The sequence below is a fragment of the Mauremys mutica genome, chromosome 3 (assembly GCF_020497125.1).
Source record: "Mauremys mutica isolate MM-2020 ecotype Southern chromosome 3, ASM2049712v1, whole genome shotgun sequence".
NCBI classification, from domain to species: Eukaryota; Metazoa; Chordata; order Testudines; family Geoemydidae; genus Mauremys; species Mauremys mutica.
In genome coordinates, this window is record NC_059074.1 from 162,707,783 (window position 1) to 162,727,421 (window position 19,639).

Here is a 19,639-nt window from a genome sequence, read left to right on the forward strand (position 1 = left end):
AGAACCACTGATGTATTTGGTGTTTCTTATTACTACTTCAAGTCGGGGGGTGCAGAAGCACCCCCAGCATCCCTAGTTCCAGCACCACTGCTGGTTACATCCAGTGTCATATAATTTGATAATTATATTATTATTCATTATTTAAGACACTGTATGCAATGCTACACTAAGTGTGTGTCCAGTTCACAGCTGTACTTATCGTATAAATTATTTTATATTCTGATGTCAGTAAATCTAGGAATCGTCTGGTCATTTTTGTTTAATCCAGGTCTGCAGTAGAGTAAGCAGAAAAAAAGAATAGCCTACTTCTTGTATGAAGCAAAAGCAACAGAGATCTCTTTTGCAGACAAATTCTAGAACTTCTTAATTATACACAGACTTATTATCTGCATCCCCAGTGTTATAAAGTACCAGAACTTCATTAGAAAAATTAAGATAGAAAAATGAAGGCATCACTTTGTAAATTTCCACTGGAAATTAGCTGGAAGAAGCAGAGGAATACTGGATCAAAAGAGGGTAATCATGCTTAACTGTGCCCTAGAGCACCCGCATGTATAATACGATTTACACAGTAACTACCTCTCCTATTACAGCTTGTTTGGAGTATTCTGTGTTAATGGGGTTAGCTAATTTAGTATTTTAACTTAAAAAGACTCTGCTGATTAATAAATGTTGCACACTGTGCTAGTAATTAAAATGAATGGAAGAGTTACAAATAGAAGTTGAATTGTTAAGGAAACATTATCTGAAAATATATGGTAATCCCTGTTTATCATAATACAATAACAGTCCAGAAAATATGCAAATTGCTAAAGTTGCAAAGCATATGAAAAACTAGACATAATTTGAAAAAAGTTTTTAGATGTGTAAGATCTGTATGACATAAAATGCAGTGGTTATTTCCATTATAACTAACTCAGAAATACAGCGAACTGTATCATCTGGACGTAAGACATTGAAATAAATTTTTATTTAAGAAAAAATCCTTCTCAAGCATTTAGCTGAATGCAAAATAACAGGTTCTTTAAATTTTGTTACCATTCATTCTAGGCCAACTCCTGACCCTCACGTTCTGTAGGCACAGGACCTATCTAGGTCACAAACTTTCCGAAAAAGAGAGGCTAGACCAGAATTGGGTAGTTGGACAAGATGTTCACTTTGAAAATTCTTTAGCAAAAAATTTAATGGATAAAATTTAATACTCAGAAGAACAGAAGGAATTAATCCTCTTGGGATGAGTATTAACCATCTCCCTTAAAAGCAGACCAACCCACTGATGTTCATTGTTCAGGAAAGACATGGATCTGGTCCATAGATGGTGGAGTTTGAGCCCACCAAATAACTCCTGGATTTTGGTAGGAAAGACACTCAGAAGTCAGCAAAGAGAGATGGAATGCTCTGAACTATAATCACACTGAAAACAAAATATGTGGAGAAGAGAGATCAGTGGGGGTTAATTTTTCTTATGTGACAGAACATGCTCATCTCTTGGGATAGAAAATTAAATAACAGAGGTATTTAGACAGCCCCCATTGCTGTGGTATCTCAGTGTCTAACTATCTTTATTGCAGCTATCCTCATAAAGCCTTCTTGAGGTAGGGAAGAACTACAATCTCTATTTTACAGATGAGGAACTGAAACACATTGAGCCTTAGTGACTTGCCTGAGGTCACACAGGAAGTCTGGGATGGGTGAAGAAACTGAAATCTGGTTTCTTCAAGCCCTAGGTTAGCACCCTAATCACTAGACTGTCTTTGCCCTCTCTTGTAAAACTATGTCTTTATTTATAAACCACAACTAACTCTGGAGGATTACGTGAACTTTAAAACAATCCTTTCGGGGGGGCCTTTAGAGCACAAGGCATGTGAACTGAGACATATTTCAGAAAAGTTACAGAAAAATTTAATTTCTGACCTTTAGAGAATTACATAAAATAAATACAACAGATCATCATTCTTGGGCTGATGTTGCTGTGTGCAACTAAGAAGAGAACTTTACATGCTCAGTGTTCTAAATCTATTGGTTCCAGCAAGTGGTGTCTCATGCCAGCCACTAGTCCATGCCACATGCCCCCCTACAGTTCCTCACATCTCCTTGTCAATTGCTGGAAATGGGCCATTTTCATTACCACTACAAACAGTTCTTTTTCTCTCTTGCTGATAATAGCTCACCTTAACTGATCACTCTCCTTATAGTGTGTATGGTAATACCCATTGTTTCATGTTCTCTATGTGTGTGTGTATATATATATCTTCCTACTGTATTTTCCACTACATGCATCCGATGAAGTGGGCTGTAGCCCACGAAAGCTTATGCTCAAATAAATTTGTTAGTGTCTAAGGTGCCACAAGTACTCCCGTTCTTTTTTCTGTAAAGTGGGTATCTCCTGTTGCTCCAATTTCCATTTCCTAGCTAAGTGGAAAGTAAAATCACTCCATCTCTATACAAAGGAATGGCATTATTTGGGGGGGCGGGGAAGGGAGAAGGAGGAAGAGAAGAAGACTTCAACTCTGTGGGGAGAAGTGTGGGTCAGTGGGCACTTTTGTGATGTACTTCTTCAGAGAACAATTATCAAGAAATTCATTCTTATTGGGCCAGATACCCAAGTCATTTCATCACTACAATGTGGATAGATTCTAGTTGTACGTGGCCAGCAGAGAATTCCTTTCACACAGGGTAACGTTCTATTGGCTTAAGTATGTTGGAGGCAGTACAGCCGCTTCCAGTGTACAGAGATGAAGCAATATTCTAGGAGTGGGGACGGGCGAGGGGACATGGCAGAGTGAGTGCTACTATGCTTATTCTCTACTAGTGCAGGTCCTTTAAGGAACTTACACCAGTGCCATAACTGAGGGCAGGCTCTTAGCTGCTCTAACTTCTGACATAGCTGAGTAGCACAGGTCAGGGAGATCCCTGTGGCTCACATTCTCAGCTGCATCAGAACACTGCTTGGATACAGGGCATAGTTGAGCACTCTTTTTAAGATGCATTTCCCAACTGATTTCTAGTCTTGAAGACTAAAATGCTTCAGAGATGACATTATAAAATAAAAGATGAAACCAGAAACTGCAGTAGTCTAAAAATGAAGGCAGGTTTATCATATCCTGAGCTGTAATGTTTTGGATTATTTGACTGGAAGGACAATATATGTTCACCCATTTTAAAATTGGATATAGTAGATATAGGCAGAGCCCTGTGTACAGTAGATTATGCATCCACATAAATAGATTTCCATTCTTGTTGCCCCCTGGTGTGAGACAGATCAGGAACATCCCTAGCTCTTATATTTTTAGTCCTCTGAGACTCTAGCAGTTAGGCACAAGACCCTCCCCTGTGTTCCCTTTCAACTCTGACTTGCTGCCTCAGCTCTCAGACCCTTCTCAATCAGTTCCTGAAATGCATGGGAAACAAGAATGCTCTTACAAATGCAAATATAACTTCAATGTAAAAGTATACCACTTGCACCTTATCTTTGAAAAGAAACTTCAAAGTCTGAGGGCAGGTGAGTGGGAATCCTATGTGATATCTTCAAAGGGTGAGAATTACAGGTAAGTAATTTTACCTTCTTTAGAGAGTGCCGAAGGAAAACCGCTGTTGTATGTTCACACTGACAGCTGCCTGCGCAACAGTGTGTTCACACTTGTGGCACTTGCAACGCTGTTCGGAGCGGTGCACTCTGGGCAGCTATCCCACAGAGTACCTCTTTCTCTTCTGCCACTAAGACTTGTGGGAACGTGGAAGGGGTCACGGGGCATCCTAGGTCCTGCCCAATGCCCCATGATGCATTGCTTCGCATCCCAGCAATCCCTGTACTTCCATCCACATTTGGCACCATCTTTCAACATCATGCACGTCTGGGATGACGAGCAGTGACTGCAGAACTTTCGCATGAGGAAAGCCACATTCATGGGACTGTGTGATGAGCTTGCACCAGCCATGCGGCACGAGGACACAAGAACGAGAGCTGCCCTGTTGCTGTAGAAGCACGTGGTGATTGCACTGTGGCAGCTGGCTACTCCAGACTGCTACTGATCGGTCACTAACCATTTCGGAGTGGGAAAATCGACGGTTGGAGTCGTGTTGATGGAAGTGTGCAGGGCCATTAATCGCATCCTGCTCCAAAACACTGTGACTCTGGGCAATGTGCATGAGATTGTGGATAGCTTTACATAAATGGGCTTCCCTAACTGTGGAGGGGCGATGGCACGCACATTCCAATTCTGACACCAGACCACCTAGCCACTGAATATATTAATCACAAGGGGTATTTCTCAATGGTACTCCAGGCGCTTGTGGATCACCGTAGCCTTTTCACAGACATTAACTCAGACTGGTGCATGACGCACGCATCCCTCAGAACACTGGCCCGTTCAAGAAGCTGCAAGCAGGGACTTTCTTCCTGGACCAGAGGAGCACCATAGGGGAAGTAGAAATGCCCATTGTGATCCTGGGAGACCCCGCCTACCCCTTAATGCCGTGGCTCATGAAGTCATACAAGGGTCAACTTGACAGCAGCAAGGAGTAGTTCAACAAGAGGCTGAGCAAGTGCAGAATGACTGTGGAGTGTGCATTCAGCCGTTTAAAAGCCCGCTGGTGATGCCTGTATGGGAAGCTGGACATGGCCGATGACAATATTCCTATGCTTATAGCCATGTGCTGTAAGCTCCATAATATTTGTGAAGAGAAGGGTGAAAGCTTCACTTAGGGCTTGACCGCAGAGGCTCAGCGCCTGGAGGCTGAGTTTGAACAGCCAGAGACCAGGGCTATTAGAGGGGCACAGCGTGGAGCCATAAGGATCAGAGATGCTTTGAGGTAGCAATTTGAAGCTGAAAGCCACTAATATTTGTTGCTATGCTCGGGATTCCAGTGATTGTAATGCTAGGAAGGAGATGATTGGTGCACATGATGCAAGAAGGGGCCTTAACGTAATTGTATGTTGCTCTTCAGTGCTCTTTTTGCTTTCACTTAATAGAATAAAGATTGATTTCAAACAAACGCAATTCTTTTATTGAAAGACAACAACCAGAGGAATAAATTCATCAGCAGGGAGGGGGAGGGGGAATGGAAGGAATAGGGGAATGGAAGGTCTCAAGAGGAGGAAGGGTCCCAGGACAGCTACAGAGTTGTGTATGTCCAGGGATCATACCCAGCCTTCTCCTTTGGAGAACGATGCAGCGGGTGCTGTACTTCAGCAGGGCCAAACTGCAGATGGATGGGTGTGGAGGGCAGTGGGTATTGGGAGTCCACACTGCTGGACTGTGAGGAGGGAGGAGTCGAATGCTGCGGATAGAGAGTGGAGGCAGGAGGTTGATAAGAGTATGTTGGTGGTGTGGGGTGGAGGCACATGGGAAAGAGTTTTGTGACAGCGACTGCAGGGAAGGGCGGGCATGGAGCTGCTTGGTTTAAAGAGCTAGTATTGCCGAAAGCTTGGCGCTCCAGAACTGTTAAGAGCCGCTCCGTGGCTTCTTTGTGGTATGCCGCATTCTCGTTTCAGTCCTTCTTCTCACTATCCCACCACTCCTTTAATTCCTTTTTCTCCACGGTGGAGTGCATCATAACCTCATGCATAAAGTCCTCCTTAGTTCTTCTTGGATGCTTTCTAATTCTTTGCAATCATTCTGCCGCCGATAACAAAGAGGGAGACTGTGCTCCCAAGGTCATCTCTGTGAAGTTTAAATGTAACATCTTACAGAAGCAGGATTGTTTGCAACACAGACAACACTGTTTCAGTGCTTTAAACACAGCCAGTACTCACACTCCTGTCACTAACTGGCTGACCCCAGGCAAGCGCACATAAGCCACAAGACCCCCAAAATGGTGAGTAGCCACAGGGGCAGGGTAAATCATTGTTCCCAGACTCTGCTGTATACTGGGCACATGGCTCTTGGGTATTGGGGAGAGCCAGCACTGTACGGGGGGGCCTGATAATCATTCCTGTCCCCACACTTTCCATAGGAGGTGATCATTATGGAAGATATCTCGCTGCTGAGGGTGAGCAGAGAATCAAGGGAGGATCTTCTTCAAGTCTGCGGCTTCCGCCCTGACCCCTATGCGTCTAGCCTGTGTGCAGCTATGGTCCCCCCCCACTCTCCATGACGGCACAGTGGCATGGGAAAGTTACTGTTAATGGGGCAAGAAACAAAGCAGCTCTGCCGAGGAACCTGCAGGAGCGGATTGCCCAGTATCTCTACGAGAGTTTCCTGGAGATCTCTGAGGGAGATTCCCGTGAAGTGAGGGAGTGTATCAACAGCCTGTTCCATGGCTCAAACTAGGCATTAGGTGGGAGACAAGCCTGCTTTCTGCAACCCTCCTTCACCCAACAACTCGCTTCAGCAAGTCCCAAAATCAGATCCACTTACCAGGGGCCTCCTCTCCTGTTTGCGCTTCGCCAAGCTCCAACTGCTGTGACTGGCTAGACTCCTCCGGGGTAGAAAAGAGATCCTGACTGCATGCATCACTGGCCTCCGAGTCATCCTCTGCCTCTGGTTCCCCCTCTCCCTCTTCATCCAAGATTGCCTCCTCCTGGCTCGGTCCACTCTCGACTGGCAACAAAGCCAATGAAGTATCCACAGGGACCTTCGCAGTGGAGGTGGGGTCACCACCAAGTATTGCATCCAGCTCTTTGTAGAATGGGCAGCTCGTGGACGCAGCACCGGAGCAGCGGTTTGCCTCCCATGCCTTGTGGTAGGCGTTCCACAGCTCCTTCACTTTGACCCTGCACTGCAATGTGTCCCGGTCATGGCCTTTTCTATCATGCATCTAGAAATCTGTCCATAGGTATCACAATTCTGACAGCTGGAGCATAAGAACATAAGAATGGCCGTACCGGGTCAGACCAAAGGTCCATCTAGCCCAGTATCTGTCTACCGACAGTGGCCTATGCCAGGTGCCCCAGAGGGAGTGAACCTAACAGGCAATGATCAAGTGATCTCTCTCCTGCCATCCATCTCCATCCTCTGACGAACAGAAGCTAGGGACACCATTCTTACCCATCCTAGCTAATAGCCATTTATGGACTTAGCCACCATGAATTTATCCAGTCCCCTTTTAAACATTGTTATAGTCCTAGCCTTCACAACCTCCTCAGGTAAGGAGTTCCACAAGTTGACTGTGCGCTGCGTGAAGAAGAACTTCCTTTTATTTGTTTTAAACCTGCTGCCTATTAATTTCATTTGGTGACCCCTAGTTCTTGTATTATGGGAATAAGTAAATAACTTTTCCTTATCCACTTTCTCAACATCACTCATGATTTTATATACCTCTATCATATCCCCCCTTAGTCTTCTCTTTTCCAAGCTGAAGAGTCCTAGCCTCTTTAATCTTTCCTCGTATGGGACCCTCTCTAAACCCCTAATCATTTTAGTTGCCCTTTTCTGAACCTTTTCTAGTGCTAGAATATCTTTTTTGAGGTGAGGAGACCACATCTGTACACAGTATTCGAGATATGGGCGTACCATGGATTTACATAAGGGCAATAATATATTCTCAGTCTTATTTTCTATCCCCTTTTTAATGATTCCTAACATCCTGTTTGCTTTTTTGACCGCCTCTGCACACTGCGTGGACATCTTCAGAAAACTATCCACGATGACTCCAAGATCTTTTTCCTGACCCATTGTAGCTAAATTAGCCCCCATCATGTTGTATGTATAGTTGGGGTTATTTTTTCCAATGTGCATTACTTTACATTTATCCACATTAAATTTCATTTGCCATTTTGTTGCCCAATCACTTAATTTTGTGAGATCTTTTTGAAGTTCTTCACAATCTGCTTTGGTCTTAACTATCTTGAGCGCAACTGTGACTGCACTGCCTCCTCCCCCCAAATACCAATGAGGTCCAGCAGCTCAGCATTGCTCCAGGTGGGGGATCGCCTGGTGCGTGAAGCAGGTATGGCCACCTGGAAAGATGTGCTGAGACCACTGTACTCATCACTGAGCAAACAGGAAAGGGATTTTCAAATTTGCAAAGGAATGTATGGGGTGGGGCTGACAGTTGGTCACCTGAGGGCAGGGCAACAGAGTTCAAACCGATGGCCAGAGAGGTGAGAACAGACATTGTGTGACACCTCCCAGGGGCCAATCGCAGTGCTGTAATCACCATGGTGTCTACACTGGCACTGCAACGCTGTAGCAATGGCGCAGAAAGCTCTACGCCCCTCGTTGAGATGGTTTTTTTAGAGTGCTGCATCTGTGCAGTTTCTGCGCACTAAGTGGTTTGGCAGTGTGTGCACCTCGGGTATTACAGTGCTCAAAGCTGCTGTACTGCGCACAAACTTCCCAGTGTAGACTGGGCCTTAGAAAGTAAAAACCTGGATGTCTCACCTTCCACAAAAGTAAGCATTGACAATAAATGCCTTATCTCTCTTTTTTTGCTCTGTTTTTCTTTCCAAAAGAGATGAGTAATTCCATAAATAAGCACTATGTTGCAGAAATATAGTCTTAAAGTACTCAATTACATAGAAATATACATAACTTTGTCAGCTCATAAAAGATATCCCAGATAATAAACCATCAGTAAATCTTTCCTTGACTGTCTTGACTCCTCTCTTGAGGCAAGTATTCCACAACAGTGGCTGCAACCTTATCAGTGACTGCTAGTCTTGATGATGGCAATGAAGGTTTGTCATCTCCTTTGCAAGGTTACAGATGTGATCCTGGCATAGCTGGTGTACAAATTAAGCAGTCACAGAATGGATACATAGTGTACAATCCTTCGTCCTGTGTTGTGGGGATTCCAAGCACCATTGGCATTAGGACTCTGCTTTTGTGCATTAGGATTGTCATTAAAATCTTCCTTATTCACAAGCTGAAGAAAGACAACTTACCAATATCTGTCAGAGTTGAAAACTCAACTTTGGACAGCTCAAGGCTACACTCTTCATACTAGACTTCTTATAAGAATTAGAAGAGGCAGTGAGATCTTTATCCAGGACCTACTCTTCATGACTTCTGATTAAACATGGTGACATCTGTGGACTAGTGTTATCTCATAAGCACAAGACACGGTGGGTATGTCTACCCAGCCAGTGGCAATGAGCATCCCAGCCCAGGTCGACAGACTTAGGCTGGTGGGGCTCTCTCTTTAAAAATAGCTTTTTTAGACAACACTTTCAAGATGCAGCTTGGGCTCTGAAGTCCACCCCACTCCTTAGACTTCAGAGCTCAAGCTCCAGCCAAAGCCACAACTTCAAAGCACTGTCTACACAGCTATTTTTAGAGTGCTCAAGTTTGTCAATGTGGAGTCTTACTGTTGTGAGTTGTGTAGGCATACCAATCATTCCAGTAAGTGAAGAGCATGATTCAATTTAAAAAAAAACTAAGTGAGACAACATCTTTATTGTCTCCCAACGACTTCTAGATCTAATTGGCAGAGGTTAGTAGAAAAAAGTTGTGTTTCTCTAACTGCTAGCTCTGTCAACTTAACGTGGGATCTGACTATCAAGATGGTTTCTTTTCCTTCTTCTACATCATCTCAGGTCTTTCAAGCAAAATCTGGATTTCAGTTATACCTGTACAATCCACTGTCTTCATATTAAGCTCTCCACTACAGAGCAGATGAGATGTGTCTGAGAATGGAATTTGGGCTTGTAATTTCAGTACAGAACCTGGAATGGGCATTCTTTTACTTTTTGTATAAAATTAATTGCATAAATTAATTGAAACTTTCTTAACAATTATATCAATGATGCACTAAATGGGACAGAATCCAATAAGAAAACAACTTTTACCTGTAATCTGTACCGACCAGTGTTTGGCTGTACCATACAAAAGGAGTAAGAGGTATAGTACTGACATTTTATTTTTGTCACTAAAAATCAACCAAATAAAACATGATCTAAATAGATCTTGGGAGCTGAGCTCTTGAATAAGAAGGTGCCCTTTTTAAAGTCACTGTTAAGATTAAAATAGAAAAAGGGGGGGCAGGGAGGACTGAGGGAAAAGAACATGACAACTACATTAATTAACACGAATGCCAAAATCCACTGATGCAGTAGAATTCAGACTTCAGAGTCCCAACACATTAGTTAACATAAATGACATCATGTGGCAGTTAAACTGGAACAAAAGCTCTAGATTGCAGGTTTCAGAAGGTTTCACTAGAAGCTAGTAGGGACTGCAAAACATAGGCCTCAATATGTCAATGGGCACAGTATGACCACTAAGACAGATGATTCACCAAACTTTTTTTTTTAAACTCTGGGGTTAAAGCATTGTCAGGAAGAGTGAACTCCAGGGAAAAGCCACCAAAGCATCTAGTTATGATGAGTAACCACAGACCCTGAAGGACTGACCCAACGGAACTCCATTATGATGGATCCAATAGAGCTCCACTCTGGTCAGAAAAGAACATAAAAGTGTGTTGATGAGAGTGCTAGATCCTTTGGGATAGATGATGCCTTTAAAGTATAGCCCTATATTCAGGGTTGTTTGGAGATGCACCAGCACAGCTGAAGTGGCTGCAGGCAATGGGCTGCAGGAAACCATACTGCTTCAGAAACACAGAGTACAGCTTCTATGTCACCCTCTGACAGGGTGCCACATGTGCTCCAGCTCCCTGCAGAGTGAGCTCTGCTAGTCTGTGCAGAGGGGAGTACAGCACCAATAGCTAGTCTCACATAATCCTTATGTATCCAAAGTGCAAAGACTGAAATAGTGCCTGTCCGTGGGCAGAGCACAAGAGTGGCAGAAGGATCCTTGCACCATTTGATTGCTTACTTTCCAGGAAGTCCATCTTCTGGAATGTGTATTATATTAATGGTTGTTTATTATATGTCCTTCTATAGTTCCATAGGTCTGCATGACACACTTCATACAAGACAGGGTCTCCGCCCTGAACACTTTACTATCTAAATAAGAACACAGAATTTAGAAGTATGTACCTAGAATGGTTGCTGGTAAGCTGTCAAATTTGACATTTCATTTTGTCAGACATAAAAGGTTTCTGAAAGCAGCAGAATAAAGCAAATGTTCTCATAAAAATATAAGAAAAAAACAAGGAACTTACTTATTGTCATTTATGCGGTTTCTCCATTCCTCTCTTTTGATTTCCTCTCTGGCCTTCTCTAGTGAATTGATTGATGTTGCCACCCGCAAGGTTGGTTCCAAAGGCTTGTAGCGTTGCTGCAATACTTCAGCAGTATCACGGAAGGGCCCCTGGCAGGTATAGGATAAGGTAAGTGTTTTGTTGTGTTGTGTTGTTATTATTATTTGTGAAATATCCCTGATGAAAGAGGATGCAGAGTGAATGGGAGAGTGGCAAGATTTTCTTCGCAAAATAATTAATTAAAGCAGTTCATCCTGATAAAGAGTTACAGATAACATGATGGTTGAGAACATGCTATAAAACCTTAGATGGGGAGTGAGAAATGTGCACTGGTGGATTTCTTTAACTATTAATGTATATCTTTTACTGAAAAAAGACACACTTCTAGAACTGACGAGGAGTACTTAGTTTTGTTTTCTTTCTTACCAACATACTAGTAAAATAAAATTTGATCTCCATATAATATATTGTAGTTGTGCTTAAACATTTGAAAAAAGACTAAACCTTGCAGTGTTCAGATTGAGAGGCTTTGTTCCTTTTACTTAATGAAAGTGTCTTTGCCATTTTGACAGTAGAGACACTTTGAAAGAGATTCAAAACATGATTACAGAACTAATTCTTCTAGTAAAATTGCAGACATGACAAATAAAACAGGTGTATTTGCCATTTGCTGACAGCCCTTTTTCTGAAAAATTAAAGCCTACATTTATTTGGTTGCACCCAAATAACCTATAGACCTATAGTTTCTTGACAACTTTGTATATTTTAATTGAAAATCTGTAACCATGTTGTTTAATAATTGATACCGGTATGTACCATTTAATGATACAAATCTATAGCAGCAAAAAGTTCTTTCCTGCTCTGTAAAAGTGACTTACACTATATCTTGGTTTTAATAGTAACCAGTAGAAACTCACTTGGAGTGTAATTAGTACCATATTAAACTCACTACAATTTTAGTGACAGCTCAGACTTTAGCAGTGTTGCTAATTAAATCTTATTTTCTTTTTACTATTGCACTGTTGATCTTGCACTGAAGTAGTGAAACCTTCTGAAAATATGAATGGACAAACAATCCTGATCATGTCCCTTATTCTTAAAGATCTCCTTCTTTAAATAGGTTATCACTAACAAGTCACAGCTGGAGTTACTGCAAGCACTGAGTGAAGACTGTGGGGCTAATAAAAAGAAATGATTCACGCCTCATTTATGTTCACTTATGTTTTACATTAATAGAAACCAATAATAGGAACCAGTTACCATAAAAGTCATGGACCGTAAATAACACAAATGGCAAATAAGTATCATCTAGTACTTTTCACAGCTGGACAGGAGGATTGCTATATTTGAAAGTAGTTAATGGATTTTTATTGGAACTTTCCTTTTTAAAGGCACAGAACCATGTTTCTCAAGTCCTTTTTACAGATTCTAAGGAAGCAAGTAACCATAATCTTTATGCTTTTGGCAAGCTTTTCCCCTACTTTACTTCCAGAAAGTTTACACAAAGAATAAATCTATTTTATTGGGATCACTATAGCTCTTCTAAAGACAATAAAATAAAAAAGTTTTAAGCTGCAGGGGAATAATAAATACAATAGTAATTTACTGAAAATAGTAAATGTTATTTGCCTTCTGTCCAATCAGAAAGAGGTATAGAAAAAAGTATAAAACATTAATACTCCTTCTGTACTACAAAATATTTGCATAAAGTAGATATATAGCTGATGGGAAGAAAAGTGTCAAGTGACCTGGTCAATGTTCTTATGTAAATAAAATAACCTGTAAAAAACATAGATGCATGTCCTACAGTGGACAATACAAACAATAGACAGTCTTTCTTTTTCATCATGAATTCCTCACTTGTATTCCACTGAGTAACGGCTGAAACAGATGATCAAAATAGGTCTTTTCCATATTTAATGATATTTCACCTTTTCCTTTGTTTATATTTTGAATGAAATTAACAGAGTAGGGCAATTACTAATGGAAATGAAAAAGAGTAACTATGCACTTCCTCAAATAATGCCCTGTCATTATAAATTAAAGTGGAATATAATTTTAAAATATTAAGATGTTTCTACTCTGCAGATTTTCCTCTTTCTCTGAATCACATATTTGGAGGAAGCTTATAAGCCATGAAGATAAACAGTTTAGAAACATCTAATACAGATAGAGAGCAAATCCATTCACCTACTTGCATTTGAGAACTTAAATATCAAGATTGGTGAGTACTGTGATGCTTACAAACATCTCTGCCCTTCAAGTGCTTACAAGCATCCCAGGAGCTCTGCTTCAAGAGGAGGGGAGCCTCTTTTATGGGGAGATCAGAATGGGATAAGGGAGAGAGTTAACCAATCCTCTTCCTCCCTCAGGAAACAAAACAAAACAAAAACTCTGTGTGCAGTTTGAGCACTGTGGTGAGTAGGATAAATCTTTTTTCTAGGGAGTGGTCCACTAGATGATTTGTCAAGGGTTGGCAGATCGACAGATATTTTGTTCTAAATGAAATCATGTTAGTTTCTCAATGCCTTCTCTCACCCCAATATAGCCACCAGCCAGAAAAAAAAAGAGGGGGTTGGGGGGAAAACCTTTATTTAAAAAAAAAAAAGCAATGTGCTTGCTGTTTTTAATGTCCTTTAATGAAGAGATGACTAATTTCAGTATTAGCTGTACTTTCATCAGATTGTAAGTCTAGTTAATTCAGTAATAAAAGTGATAGATCTGATATAATTGAAAACAGCAGTGTTAAAAGTTTTCTTTTATATATGCTATCTTACATACACAGTACTTACCTATAAAATGCAGAATACCAATTTCCCTAAGAGAGAACTGATGGATAGTTAATTTTTGTACTCTTAAATATACATACATTCCATTCTCATTTCAATATCATGCTTGCGGGCAAAGCACATTTGGGATATTTATAAAGGTGGTGATGTAACACAAGTGACTAGCATGGGATCTGATGTATACAATAAAGCTAGTGTGGAAGAGTGTTATCACAGAGAACTAAGCCACAACGATGGCTAGTGATTAAATCCTGTATTGTCACACTAGACCACTTTCAGACCTGTGCATTCTGAGGGGTTTTCACGTCCAGCTGTTTCATCAGCTCAGACCAATGTCCTTTCCTGAGATATACAACCCTAAATTGTCAAAGTGGTGTGCGGGGATTTAGCCGTGTGACTCCCATTAACATCAATAAGAGTCACACAGCTAAATCCACGCACTGTGCTTTGATAATTTACCCCACAGTGTACATTCCAGGGCACCGAAAGGATTAAAGTATTATATAGTAAATTCCCTCTTTGGAGTGCAGGAAATAAACAGAACTCTTCTGGTTTGTTCTGAAAGGCTATCTGTGTACGATTGTGCACTCTCTCTCTCTCTCTCTCGTGTGTGTATATAAACTTCGAAAGTGCTATAAAATACTCCAACCAGAACAGAAACTTGCAAGATAAACACATTGCATAATAACAAAGTGATCTTGCAAGAGTAAAGTAGCAGTGAAAATATTGTCATCTCCCCCTTTGTTTCAAGACATTCAGATGATCCCTATTCAACGTACATCAGGCAAAATATCTTCACTATTCTTAGAGACATAAAGTGCATACAGTCACAGCCCACTGCAGGATAGGCACACCACCTTTGGCCCTCTGAGTAAGGACTGTTAAAGCAGCACTTCAGAGTATAAGTAAAATACCCAAAATACAAATTACATACTTGTTACCATCACTTTCTATTTAATTACTGAAGCAAAAATGATAAACTCAATGGAAATTACTGAAGGAAGTTAGTATGGGAGTGTTTTCTTTCTACTTATTAACTAATAATTGCATTGAAGAGATAAATTGAGGATGGGATTGAATGCCACGCATATGTCAGGCATTCCAAAGAGCACTCAGAGTTTTATAGCCAATAACAGAACTAAATTTGAAAAAGGGAGGCAAATGAAATGGCAGCTCAGCAGATTTGGCAAACTGAAAAATCCGTAAGGACAGGAGGGTGAAAAACTGACTCTCTTGAAACATAAAATAACTGTATCCTGGGCCTTGTCTACACTAGAAAAATTTCTGAAATGTTTCCCGTCAGCAAAATAATAAGGTATATGCAACATATGCTGTCACCAATTGGAATTGAGACCATGATAGCAAAAAAGGGGATTTTATCAACTTGGTGAATCATGCAGAACAACATGTTAAAACTTTTAAAATTAAAACTGACACACATCTAGTGGACACAAAAGAGAAGAAAGCATTTCTGTTGAGAGGCTATTTCCTAGCCTTTGAATGAAAAGCAAAACTTAACAGAAAGGTAAATGTGATGGTTATTTTTGTTTTCTAGTTGTTACCTGGCTTTTTAAAAATGTTTTTCTTTTAACTGGTTATCTCTTCATATCATCTTTAATTTCTCCTGCATACCAATTGTATCATCCCAGAATTATGTTTAGACTTGTGCAATTGGAAGTACTGCATCTGATGAGCTTCAGTTGAGATGTTAACTAGATGGTAGTTTCTTACGGGAATTTTCAAGTGTTCATATCTTTTCAAGGAACAAAAATGCAGTCGACATGATCCCTATCTCCTTGCCTTTATACGTTCTCTTTCTTGAAACTGAAAATAGACCTCTTTCAAAGAGGTCTATCTCCTCAACTAGTATGATGAATACATAAGAATAAGAAGAACATTACCTGCAAAAGTATTTGGCAGAATTGGTTGCCTAAGAGTTATTGGTATGCATTACCTGAGGTTTCTGTCTGCCAATGGGTGGAAGAGGCTTCATTGTAGGGAAAGTTAGGGCACTTGTACAAGTTGGCCAGTCAGAAATCTCATCAGTAAGATGCTTCTTTATTTGTTGCTGTCTGTGGCTAAAAGGCCTTGCCTTCCGTAACCGTACTTCCATTGGATCGGGTGATTGTCTGAATGGTGAGTTGTACACACCTGCCATCTAAGGAGAAAATGGAGCTATCTTAAATTCAAATAATTTAAAACATATGTTTGTTTTTTATGCTTTAAATCAAAATGATAAAGACAACTATGTAACAAGTGTTTCAGCAAAAAGTTTCAGTAGGACTACTGACATGAGAAAGGACTCTGGATGAAATGCATTCCTGTGCACTGTTTATGTCCCATTAAGACAGGGCTTAAGTAGGATTTACATGGTGCATAGGCCTCCTTTTGCATAGGGGTAGATTTTACACACAGAGGCACGTGTTGTGGAACTGAGACTACTAAGCTCATCTTTTCTTCCAGTCATATACAATTCTTCTCCCTCCATACCTAGTAGCCATACAAATATAACAATTTCTCTTAATAATTATATTGGGCAAATCTCATTCTAGTTTAAAACAAAAAATATTGAATGTACATCTTGTAATGTAAAGTAGTAGAATCCATAATAGAAAAAATAGTTTTTAAAGTATATTATCTGTCATTTTGAAAAACGCTGAAAAAGAGGAATACAGATGCCATGTGCACCCTTATATCTCTGCACTGCTATGATGGCTGAACCACAATTTGGCTTCAAGAGAATAGCAAATGGCAGCATTCTCACAACTAGAGTGGAATGACAATGGGGAAAACCATTCCATGAATATTTATATGAATAAAAAAGAAAAATTTTGTTTGATCTTCCTTGCAACACTTTGATGTTAACTTTCTGCAGACATTCAAGCATTCAACACTTGTGAAAAGTGAATATTAAGGTCAAACAGGTATTCTGAACTGTATATTAAGCTGTAAAATTCAAGCCCACTTTGTAAATTCAGTAATTTGGTAACAATATGATGTTACTTATGTGAATAAACAACAAAGCCATAATTTCAAATTGTTAATTGGCAATATCCATTATTCGCAATTTGCAAATGTCTAGCAGGCCAAAAGTTACATGCCAAACAAATTTCCAAATCATTTTGTATAATAATAAACTGAAAATATTTCCATCTGTTTGCAGGCAATTCATGAAAAGAGATAAAAGTAATTGTTGAAAAAAGATAAACATTAACATAGTTTTAATTATTAATTTATTTAGTAAACATAAGAATCACTGTATCCCACAGCACAAAACTACTGCATTTTTGATCAAATAGATTACATCTGTGTAAAGGTGCTTGTGCCAGAAATTAATCTAAAGATCATAAATGCTTTTTTAAAAATAATATGCTTGCAGAATTCTTAGTTTTTTTTAACCATGTTTGTCCAAAGTATTTTTTAATTTTGTTTTTAGCATGTTATTAATTGCCAAAACCTACTGAATAAAAAAAGCAGCTGAAGACGTTGCTTTAGGGGAGCAGTAGGTGTGAGGGAGAGAGTAAACATTTATAATGTGCCATTTTTCCTCCTGCAAAACTATTTTGGCCGCCTGAGAAAATTAAGAGGAGCATCAGGTTCCTCATAAAGTATTAACAGCTTGGGATTGAGAGCTCCCCAATTAGCTCTAATGCATTTTTCATTAGTGTCCCACACTGGGAAATTCCAACTCATGGGGTTAAAAACTTAAATAAGACCTTTATGAAACTTCTTGTTTAATGTATTTAGATATGCATAGATGATTGCTTATTTTAAATATTGCTGTTAAATTCTATGGGACAGATTCGCCTATCTGAGTATTTTGGCCCTAAAGCCATTGTAATTATCTCAGTGTAACTCTCTCACACCACTCTCTCCATTTCCCCGGGGCTAGGGTAGTAGGAAAAAGAGGACATGGATGTATGAGGGCATGGCCAGGAGACCTTTGCACCAACCCAATCTAACACAGCACAGGAGCACTGGCCTTGTCTAGAAGCTGTAGCAGGATCAGAGGAGGGAATGCAGAATTGCAGGCCACCCTGTGATCTGTGTTCTCTGCAGTTCAGCTGCACCCTCTGATTTTGCTCTATATTTGAATGTCTCTTAGATTCCCAAAATCATCTCAGAATGTTTTAGATTCATTTCAGACTCTTATTGACTATTTTCACAGCATTTTATAGATAAGCCTGTCTGTAACTCGTATTTTTTGCAAATACTTAATGATCTGCAGGAGCTAGATTAATAGATGTTTCCAAAGATTGTCTCTGGCTTTTATTGTATTGCTGCAAAATTACTGCATGAACTTCCACTATATGTTTGTTATACACCTAATATTAAATTCATACAGATACAGAAGGTCTGTTCAAGGCCCTCCACACCAGTTAGGCTCCATGTTGGGGATGTAACATGGTGTCCAGAGGAATGGACATGTCAGTGCAAGAATCCATAGTCCAGCCCCAATTCAGAAAGCACTTAATGCATGTGCTTAACTTTAAAGTATGTGCCAGCTATAATGGGTCTTAAGCACATACTTAAAATGAAGCATTACAATCTTCTTGTCTTCGAGGCTCTTCGCCATTAAGTCCCACCATGTCTATTGATATACTGGCATATCAAATTGTCAGCCTTGCCTTTGCCCTGCCAATAATGGCAGCCTCAACTGGCCGCTTGTCCATTTCTCACTCAAGCACCTTCCCTGCTTTATTCCATGCCCCTCACCTGTATATGGAAAAAACTCCGCATCACAATTCACAAAGCCACCTCCTCATCCTTTGTTAAATCATTCCTCAAAACCTAACACTTCTGTGATGCTACGGATTGCTCCCATCTAGCATTGGTTAGGCAAGTGATGACCTGTAACTTCTGCTTTCTACAAAACTTTGTTCATTCTACTGTTCCCTTTCTCTCCCAACCCACTCCCCCACCTAATGGGTCTGTTGTGTTCATGAGTTGTACCCTGTCTATCACCTAGATTGAGTTTTGTGGGGCAGGGACTGTCTTCCTTGCTACATGACTGTACAATGAGATTCTGATCTTTGATTGTATTATGGTAGTGCCTAGAAACACCAAACAAAAGGGATGTTTTACTGAATTGGGGCCTCCAAGTGTGCTGTGGAGGGAAGTCTCTAAAGTCGCTCTGCATAGATTAGCATACAGGGTTGCTTTGGGAGGGGACAGTAATAATAATTGTAATGCCTATTTCCTATACAGTGTTTTTCATCAGTAGATCTCACATTGCTTCATAATATTTTATGTATTTATCTTCACAAACCTCTGTAGTGTGAGGTAGGGAAGTAGTATCCACTCTTTTCAGATGGAAAATTGAAGCACAGACAGGAAGTCCATGGTGGAGTAGGGAATTGAACTCAGGTGTCTCACATCCTAAGCTCATGCCCTAACCACTGGGTAATTCTTGGAACAGGACCCTTTGGCAAATTGCCTCCTATCCGAGGTTATCTTGTTCTCAGCTTTTTCTTTTAAAAATGAAACTAAAGTCTTCAGCTGTTACGGTTACAGAGAAAACCTCAGAAATGTGATCCAAATGTAACTGATGCAGAGATGTCTACATGAGTCTGCAGAGAGCCAGGAACAATAGTCCTGAGACGTGTGAACTGCAACATTACTCTCAATGAGATGTTAGCTTAGATGCCCAATGATGATAATTCAAATGACTTTCATTTCTCATGTAAAAATGGAGATGGCAGTTCAACAGATCAGCATGGTTTACTTTAGGTAAGGTCTCATTTTGGTGTCATAAGTGAGTAGAGTTTGGGAGATACCATCTCTTAGGCCTAGTCTACAATTAA

At 40.3% G+C, this 19,639-nt stretch overlaps 1 protein-coding gene across 3 annotated transcripts in view; it reads right to left on the reverse strand.

Annotated features, from left to right (window-relative positions):
* Positions 1-19,639, reverse strand: part of SPATA17 (spermatogenesis associated 17) — a 164,563-nt gene that overhangs the window by 51,975 nt on the left and 92,949 nt on the right. For all 3 annotated transcript variants that reach the window (XM_045010250.1, XM_045010251.1, XM_045010252.1), the window contains exons 7-8: positions 15,790-15,993; positions 11,008-11,156 (exon numbers count right to left, since the gene is read on the reverse strand). In XM_045010250.1, coding sequence (XP_044866185.1) covers positions 11,008-11,156; positions 15,790-15,993 — 353 coding nt within the window. The remainder of the gene's footprint in view (positions 1-11,007; positions 11,157-15,789; positions 15,994-19,639) is intronic.